Source organism: Nematolebias whitei, chromosome 16 (genome assembly GCF_014905685.2).
Source record: "Nematolebias whitei isolate Nwh7 chromosome 16, NemWhi1, whole genome shotgun sequence".
Taxonomy (NCBI): Eukaryota; Metazoa; Chordata; class Actinopteri; order Cyprinodontiformes; family Rivulidae; genus Nematolebias; species Nematolebias whitei.
In genome coordinates, this window is record NC_056513.1 from 42922472 (window position 1) to 42932033 (window position 9562).

The 9562-nt window shown below is 41.6% G+C and overlaps 1 protein-coding gene across 1 annotated transcript in view; it reads left to right on the forward strand.

The window, feature by feature from the left end:
- Positions 1-1833: 1833 nt before the first annotated feature.
- ncaph2 (non-SMC condensin II complex, subunit H2) overlaps positions 1834-9562 on the forward strand; it is a 22052-nt gene continuing 14323 nt past the window's right edge. The window contains exons 1-8 of the mRNA XM_037690626.1: positions 1834-1941; positions 2081-2182; positions 2260-2321; positions 2394-2478; positions 2601-2657; positions 2729-2808; positions 8835-8968; positions 9140-9240. Of these exons, the coding sequence (XP_037546554.1) occupies positions 1834-1941; positions 2081-2182; positions 2260-2321; positions 2394-2478; positions 2601-2657; positions 2729-2808; positions 8835-8968; positions 9140-9240 (729 nt within the window). The remainder of the gene's footprint in view (positions 1942-2080; positions 2183-2259; positions 2322-2393; positions 2479-2600; positions 2658-2728; positions 2809-8834; positions 8969-9139; positions 9241-9562) is intronic.

Sequence of the window (9562 nt, forward strand, 5' to 3'; positions counted from 1 at the left end):
TCCAGACACTCAAAGCTCTTTACACAACAATCTGTGTCTCATTTACCCATTCATACAGCTCTATACTAGATCTCTACAAATCTAACTGAACAAATCATTCTAAAGAGACTAATCAGAGCTTTATCACATTCATACACTGATGGGACACACATCGGAGGCAATGGGGGGTTCAGTGTCTTGCCCAGGGACACTTCAGCATGTGACTGCTGGTGGATTCAAACCCCCAACTCTTGCGTTGGAGGACGACTGCTCTAACCACTCAGCCACAGCCGCCCCTTTATCAATATAATTTAATTCACGGTATAAAATGAGACTATATCGATATAAAACAATATAGTCTTATACTCTTCAGTATTATTATTAGTGTATTGTATTTTTTTCATTAATTTTACTCCTGTTGTTGTTGTTGTTGTTGTTGTTGTTGTTGTTGTTGTTGTTGTTGTTAAGCACTTTGATAACAGGTTCTGTTTTAAATGTGCTCTATAAATTAACTTGACTCTGTGATCTGCCAGTTTGTCCTCCCAGTCTGCACCATCTTTCCACCCCCTCCTCTTTCCCTCACTGTGTATAAACCCGCCCCTCCTCCGCCGCTTGCTGCACCTGAAGACTATTTGAATTACAAAGCTGAGCTTAAGATATGCTCATATTTTTGTTGACTCGGTGTGAGAGAACTGTATATTGTCTGGTCTGGAGACAGTGGCATTGACAAAAAGACAGGAGACAGAACTGGAAGCGGCAGAAATGAAGATGTTGAGGTTCTCCTTAGGAGAGACAAGGATGGAGAAGATTAGGAATGAGATCATCAGAGGTTGAACAACTGGGAGATAAAGTCAGAGAGGACACACTTGAGATGGTTTGGACATGTCCAGAGGAGGGACAGTGGGTATATTGGTAGAAGGATGTTAGAAATGCAGCTGCAGGAAAAGACAAAGAGGAGATATATGGATGTAGTTAGAGAGGACATGGAGGTAGATGGAGTGAGGACAGAGTGAGATGGAGGAGGATGACTCGCTGTGGAGACCCTGAAGAGGGAAAATCCAAAAAAAGAAGAAGTAGAAGTGTAAGAGAGCTGTAAATTTCTCATAGGTGTTAAAATGAGTAGGTAGCTGCTACAAAGTAGAGGTTTGGTGTTCTCCAGTAAATGAACTGGTTAAGAGTGGCAAGGTATGTAGTTATCTTCTCATTAAAAATCATGGAGACAGATATCCAGTTTAGGGTGATTTATCTGCTGTTTCTTCTGGTATTTATACACAGCAGTTTAAAGCACAAGCAAGGCTCAGTCTGTGTGTCCTCCCACAGACACACAGCTGCACTTTGTTTACACCGTGTGGTGGAAAAGCCACGATGCATTCAAGAGCTTAGGAACTATGACGGTTACAGCCGTTTGTTAATAAAGGTGCCTGTGTGACAACTGGGACAAAGCTTTGACTCAGAAATATATTTTGTTATTGCTTTATGGAAAGAAAAATATATCGAGATGTATATCATATATCACCATTTACCTTAAAATATCGAGATATTAATTTTGGTCCATATCGTCCCAGCCCTAGTGGGGAGACTGACTCCAACAGACTTCTGTGCAGCCTTCACCACTCTCTGCAAAGCTTTCCTTTCTGCAGCTGTGCAGCCTCCATCCGTCCGTTTTTGTCTTCAATTTTCGACATGTGTTAAATTGTTCAGAGTTGATGGCCTGTATGAACTCATTTCTCTACGGAAAAATCAGCTGGACCTTTGCTGGTGGTTCTGGGTTGTGTTCAGAATCAGGTTCTAGTCGAAACGTCTGCTCATGTCAGGAACTGACCTCACTTCCTGTTTGCCTGCAGCTCAGACGTCATGGATCCCACAGAGAACAGGTACGCTCACCTGCTGCAGCCCATCAGAGAGCTCACAAAGAACTGGGAGATCGATGTGGCATCGGAGCTGAACGACTACCTGGAGGAGGTGGCTTCTTTGTTTCTCATGGTCCTGCTATAAAATACCGTTCACCTGCTTCACCCTCTGCTGCGCTTGGGTCAAAATAACCCAAAGCTTAGAGAGTAAAACAAGAAGGACCAGAATGATTCCTGTGTCTGTTCTGCAGCTGGATGAGATGTGTATAACCTTCGATGAAGGAAAAACCAGACTGAACTTTGCAGAGGCGGCGCTGCTCATCCAGGGTTTCACCAGCATCTACAGCAAGAAGGTGAGTGATGTCAGCAGGTGTCGGGGTCCTGACAGGTAGTGTTCAGGTCATGTGACGTGCATCTCTGGTGTGTTCAGGTGGAGCTGCTGCACAGCCTTGTGTACCAGACCTTGGACTACATCAGCAACAAAAACAAGAAGTGAGTTTAATGTTCAGGTTTTTGTCCAGTCACAGCAGGAGGGCCCTGGTCATGTGATCTTTGTGTTTGTAGGCAGAGCAAAGAGGCGGCAGCTGCAGCACAGGCAGGAGTTGCAGGAGGGACACTGAGCAGCCATGACTCTGACAACGTGACGGTGGTGAGAACAGAAGGATGCAGAGAGTTTGGCTTATTTCCAAATAACTGACGTGCTTTGCTGCGTTGGTTTCTGTACATGCACAGTGCATTATGGGTAATGTAGGCAGTGTTTGTCTGTTTCAGTTCACTCCTCTGGACCTGGAGGCCTCAGAAAACTCTCAGATGTCTAATTCCAACCCGGTAGTTATTTCCTGTCAGACAATCTCAGAACAGTTAACCATGGAGTCTAACTGTGATCTGGTTTGTTTCAGGTGGTTAGTGTGGTTCCTCTTCCTCCAGAGTCTCTAATTCCACCAGATGCCCAGGAGAAGCGCAAGCTGCCTTTTATTAGGTGAGTGTCACCATTACCCTGCGGATGGTTTTACACCATCCCTAACTCCCCTGGGGTTTCTTCAGTAATCTGGTAAAATGTCCACAACGTGGTTCCAAACAACAGAATGACCTAAATAGTTATTGTAAGAAAACTTAAAATAAATCTTAACCAGAGTTCATGTACCGCATTGTCCGCCCTATAAGTTGCTTCAGTCCAAATATGTCTAATAAAGTGGAAAAATCCATAAATGCGTCTCATCTATCATGTGTCACCACTGACAACCTGGAAATGTGGGACGGTGTTGTGCCAAAAAATGGATTGGCTGCCAAATGGTGGCCGCGGGAGCGTGCATGGGAGGACTTTGACAAGAATTAACAAGATTAACACTTAAAAACAATTATTTGTTTGCTCGAAATTATAGCAAAGTTGTGTCTCTGTCTAACTTTTACTTAATAAATGCACTTTGATGGTCAAATCAGCTGCATTTTCAAAAGCCGATACGTGGAAGTAGGAAGGCGCAGAGGGACGAATCGCTGCGCATTTCTTCGAGATTTAACAAGATAAGCACCTAAAACAATTATTTGTTTGCTCAACGTTGTAATAAAGGTGTCTCAGTTGAACTTTTACTTAATAAATGCACTTCAATGGTTAAATCAGCTGCATTTCGCCGGGGTGGTGCAGCGAAATGAAGCTGATTTGACGGCGAAGGTGGCAGTCTAAGGCAAGCCAATTGTGTCATTAATAACCACTTTTACATGATACAACGGCATGCCCTACTACTCTGCTGTCATCGAGCGGCTGAAAAATGGTAGTGTTCAGTATTTTCAGTCACAATGAATGAAAACGGACAGATCTCAGCCAAAAAAATGTTTTATAAATATGGAAAACAATCCATTAATATGTCGCTTTGCCCTACAAGTTGCAGGACATGTAAGTTATGCAAAAAAACTGCAACTTATACAGGGAAAAATACAGTAGGCTTGTTTAGATACTCAAGTTCTGAAGAATCTGTTTTCTTAATAAGTAAGTAAAGTTTATTTATAGAGCGCTAATCAGACATAAAATCAAAAAGCGCTGAACAAAACAAATCAATGCTAAATTATACAAAAAATAAAACAAGCATAAGAAGCACAATAAAATCATGACATAAAGTGTTTTCATTTTCAAAAACCTCCGCAGAGTCAGCAGAACGAAGCTGCAGGGGCCACTGACTGAAAGACCCTGTCCCCGTTAGTTTTCTGCTGCGTGCGTGGAACATCCAAGAGGTTCAGTGTCTGGGAACAAGCAGCAGAGTATTTGGTTGAAGCTGACAAACATACCCAGGAGCCTGGACACTTAGAGCTCTGTACGTACAAGAACTCTCCACTGGGAACCAGTGTAGTGAGTATAGAGCCCGGGTGATGCGACAGTATTTATTCTTTCATGGACTTGCTGAGGAGTCCGGCAGCTGCGTTCTGGGTAGACGTGAGACAGAAGACTTGTCCAGGCGCAGTGACACAAAAGCGTGAATAATTTTCTCTAGGTCAACTCTGGAGACCATAGGTCGTATTTGAGACACGTTTCTTGAATGAAAGAAACAAGAACGGGAAATGTCCTGAAAAATCAAGTCTCTTTCTATTTGCCGCTCTCCCATAAGCTCAGACTGGTGAAGAACCAGGGCAACAGTTCCTCTCCATCTCACCTGCTGAAGCTCCTTCAGTGGTCTCAGGTGTCGTGGTGTTCTCTCTCATGGTTCTCCTTCATGTTTGTGAGGACAGCCTGCTCGGGGTAGATTTACACATGTCCCATATTCCTTCCATGGTGGAACAGAACTGGGATGTTTCTGACCTTTGAAGTCTTTTTGTCTCATGTGGACTTTATCAAACATTTTCTCTGAGTTGAATTAGACCAGGCACTTTGAAGGAGGTGAATTTTTATTTAATCACTCCTTTTATTTTGTAAATATTTAATTGGTATTAATCTGTAGAAACTAGGTTTTGCTTTGATGTTTTTTATTTTTTGTAAATAAGACCTTGACTGATTTATGACAATAACAAAACAAGCAAGGAGGTGAATAGTTTTCGACAATGCAGATGCACATCTGGTGATTACTTTCTGAAAGTTTTATGAAGATCTGTTCAGTGGTTCGTTAGATGTTTTGCTAACAGACAGACATGAACACATGCGTTATTGGTAGCAGGTGACACAGTTCTGGGTGAGTCCTTCTGTTTTGACCCAGTGGTTAGAAACTGGGTGTAAATGTGGACCATGCGAGCCAGAATGAGTTGAGCCTGCAGAGCACATGTAAATAATGATTCCACTAATGGAGAAATAATCTTTATTGACTGTTGAGATTGACCAATTTTCTCGGCCGTAGTGCTGGGAAATCCCTTTGTATAATATCTGGTGTCATTATGAAGCCTAGGTATTTCCCTTTTAAATATAAATAAATATAAACTTTATTGATGAGACTACCTGGATAAATAAAGGCTAAATGAAAAAAATAAACTTTATTGTCATTCAAAATTGTACAGTGCACCATGCAAACTGAACAAAATTTTGTTCATATAAAGGGCAGAAGTTCCCAAAGAGATCACTCCAGATCAATAATAATAATCAAGTTCTAATACTGATAAACAAAACTAACCTGCTGCCAGCTGGTCAGTCAACAGATTTCAATTAACTGAATCGGTTTAAATCATTTGAGATAAAAGAGTTTCATTAAAATGAATCAAAACCAAATAATGAAGAGCGGCTCATTGTGACCCGTTCTGCTGCGTGGGTCACACATTGTCGGAGTTTTCCAAGTTTTCAGGTGACGCTGCAGCAGAATCAAAAACGAACTGAACTGTTAAAACACAAAACTGGTTCTGTTGAGCAGAAAACACAACGCAGATGCAGATGTTTGACCACTGGTGGTCTCCGGCATCTTCTTCTACGCTGTGGTGTACTGGGGCAGCTGGGTGAAGAAAACTGATGCCAACAGACTGGATAAACTCATGAGGAGAGCTGGTTCAGTTCTGGGAGTGGACCTGCAGTCTCTGACAGGTGTCTGAGCAGAGGATGCTGAGGAACCTGCTCCAGATCCTGAACAACTCGTCACACCTCCTGCAGGACACACTGGACCAGTGTTGCCAGATCTCGCGATAGAAACAGCAACCAGCTCTATGAAAACAAACCCAAAACAAGCCCAACTGGCAACCCACCACATTCTTTAAACAGTATAACATACATTATGGCATTACACATAAAAAACAGCAAAATTATGTTAAACACTTTGAATAATAAGCACTGATAAAAAAAATACATTTTGCATATGTAACAAATATGTAAATCATATTTTTTAAAAACAAAACGTCCTGACATCTTTGTGTGAGTGGAGCCCCCTAGTGGTCAGCCACAGTATGAGTGTTTGAGGTGTGGGTCTGTCGCCTCACCAGTTGGGCAGAGCAATAAACAGGAAACGGGGGCGTGGAAGAGACAAATTACCTACTACCACTTGTCTTTTGCTTTATTGTGCGGAGCTGGGAGATAATCAACTAGTTTTACTCAGAAAGAACTTCAAACCCAAATTAGCAACTTCACGTTCAAAGTAGGGCTGGGCGATATGGCCTAAAATCAATATCACAATATATTGAGCAGTTCACCTCGATAACGATAAATGGACGATTACTGCACCCCCGAAAATAATGTGATAGGCCGGCATAAATAATTCACAGGCAGTTATACTGATGGCATAATTCCCTTTTTATTGCCACTTTAATGAACTTTAAAACTACACCTTCTGCAAATAAATGAATAAAATGTGTACTTTTAGTTGTTAATAGTTTTTGAACAAATAAGCACAACTGAACAAATTTAGAAATATAAAATAACTTTCCTGTAAACACAAAGTATTAAAAATACAATCTCATAAATGAAATGGTCACATTTGAGTTGTCAAGTATTCCCTTGTAAATAAAACTAAATAATGAAAAATAAATTTCACATTTGCCATTTGGAAAAGTAAACAATGAGTTGTGCAAATATAATGTCATGTGCAAAGGCCCGCCTCTCTGTAAAGGCATAGTTTACACTTGGCTTTTTTATTTTTTGTTCAATATCGTCTTTGCTGAAAGAAAAAGGTTGCCAGACGACTGATGACGCTTTTTTTTTGTGGAAATTAGCTGCTCCTCTTCCTCCTGGACCAGCTCTGCTGCCACTTCAACATTCGAAATGTTCTCCATTTTCTCAACCACACGGTCTCTTTCACTTCTTGTTACAGACTGGATGGGGTGGAGTCACGTGACTACAGACTGGATGGGGTGGAGTCACGTGACTACAGACTGGATGGGGTGGAGTCACGTGACTACAGACTGCAGTAGCTCAGTGTCTTAAAGGGACATGAGCATAGCTTATCTATACACAGCCAAAGACAAAACGACTTTTCATTTTTTAAAACACCGAAAATACAGACATGGGCAAAATGATGTCGATCATTGTTATAAATTTTGGTGTCGGTTAATTTTCAGTTTATTGGGTTAGGGTTTGGGCTATGCCGTAGTTCAAAGCAAGCCAAAAAAACTGCAACCTGCAATTCACAAGATTTGCAAGCGACTTTAGAAAAAAACAAGCCCAAAGTTGCTTAATAAGACTTGGCAACACTGCACCGGACTCTTACCGCAGCACCTTCAGTCATAGACTGAGACCACCGAGGTGCTCCACAGAACGCCCCAGGAAGTCCTTCCTCCCTAAACTTTTCAACTCCTCCCCCCTTTCTGCACATAGCACAATAAAATTAATCCTGCACTACAATTAACACTTTAATGTTTCTGTATGCACCTGACCTGTTTAGAACTTAATTGTTGGTATTTTTATAGTCTCTGTTATTATTTTTCAAATTCTCTGTTATTTTATATCTTGTGTGACTCTTTATGTATGTTTCTTAGTATTGAAACTCTGGCACAACAATTTCCTGCAGGATCTATAAAGTTCTATCTTATCTCCTGTTAGTAGGGGTGTATTGAACTGTTTCAGTACAGCATGTTCGGTTCGGTCCATGTGCATACCGTTTTGGTTATTTTTTTCACTCGTTAAATTTTATTAACGAGAGATCATGCGCCACAGAACTAAAATTCCTAAGCGTGTTTCAGCACGCGTAGCATTAGCAGCCTAGCAGGAGACCCTTTCATCTCGTTGCGGTCTCCTGTTTGGAAACATTGTGGCTTGTTAAAACTCAACAATGGGAAAAGACAAGTGAACAAATCCAAAGCTGTGAGTCGACGTTTCACGGAGATTGGATCTGCAGCAGACAACACGTCTAACTTGTTAACGCACTGGAAACAACATCATCCAAACGTGAACGTAGCGTGATGCAAAGAGCGATAACGGCAGCATTTAAACAACCTTTATCAGGTCATTCAGATCGGTCCAGAGCAATAACACAAGCTGTAGGAGTTTTTAAAGCTCTGGATCTACGTCCGAATTCTGTTGTTGATGCACCGGCTTTAAGCATATGATTAAGGTTCTTGAGCCCCGCTGCCTACGACGGCCCATCACGTCAACACTTCAGCCAAAAAGTTGTACTTTATGAAAAAGCTAAAACTGATCGTCAACAAGCCTGAACCCAGATTTATAGCCCTGCCACATCGATGATGAGCGAGAGATTCAACCACCTGATGACAGTGCAAGAAGAGGTATTGTTATTGTATTATTGTGATCTAATTAACTTTTTCATTTAAAATTATCTTATTAACTCGATTTTTTTTTTTACCTCTTTGTGTTTGCAGTCTGAGGATGTCGCTGAGCAGCTGAGTCTTCTTCCTCTTCAGGAAAATTATTTTATTTATTTTTATACAAACGCATTCTTTACTTGGCATATTTTCAAAATAAACGTTTTTATTACTCTTTATTTTGGCCTTTTTTGTACCGAAAATTAACCGAACTAAGCCCTCCTTGAAACTGAACCGAACCGAAATGTGATTTCAGCGTACCGTTACACCCCTACGAATATCCTGTAAATTAAACATCTCAGTCCATCTTGTTGGATCCTGAGCTGACCCTGTGCTGATCTCTGTGTGAGTCAGTGTGAAAGGTGAGGTGGTGTGCAGCCAGAAAGATTTCCGGGCCAACCTGTTCATCCCTGGTGAGGAGAACCTGATCCTGCTCACGCTCAGATTGGCGGCAGCATCCAGCTTTTTGTTGGAGCACCAACCTGCAGGTTTGTCTTGTGGCTCTACTTTTGCTGATGTTTGTCCTATTAGCTGCTGCTGTCGCTGTGTCTGAATATGGAGAACCTCCTTATGGAACCTCCTGCTGTTTTGCACTACGGCTATAAAACAATGCAGCTGTAGATCTGAACTGAATCAGGTTTCTGTTCCTAATGCCACAGTTGGACCAGATGTTGCTGAGGACACTGCAGAGATCTTCGTTCCTGTGGACGACCACATGGAGCTGGATCTGATCCCTGAGGAGCACATCGAGCGGAACCAAGTCTGTTCTTTTTTTATATTCATCCATGTGTAACGCTGAGCTTTCTGTCCAAACATGTTTCTGTTTCGGGCTGAAACCAGTTTGTTATTCGAGCTGAAACCAGTTTGGGATTCAAGTTAAAATCAGTTTGTGATTCTGGCTAAAACCAGTTTGTGATTCAGGCTGAAACCAGTTTGTGATTCGGCTGAAACCAGTTTGTGATTCGGCTGAAACCAGTTTATGATTCAGGCTGAAACCAGTTTATGATTCAGGCTGAAACCAGTTTGTGATTCGGGCTGAAACCAGTTTGTGATTTAGGCTGAAACCAGTTTGTGTTTTGGCT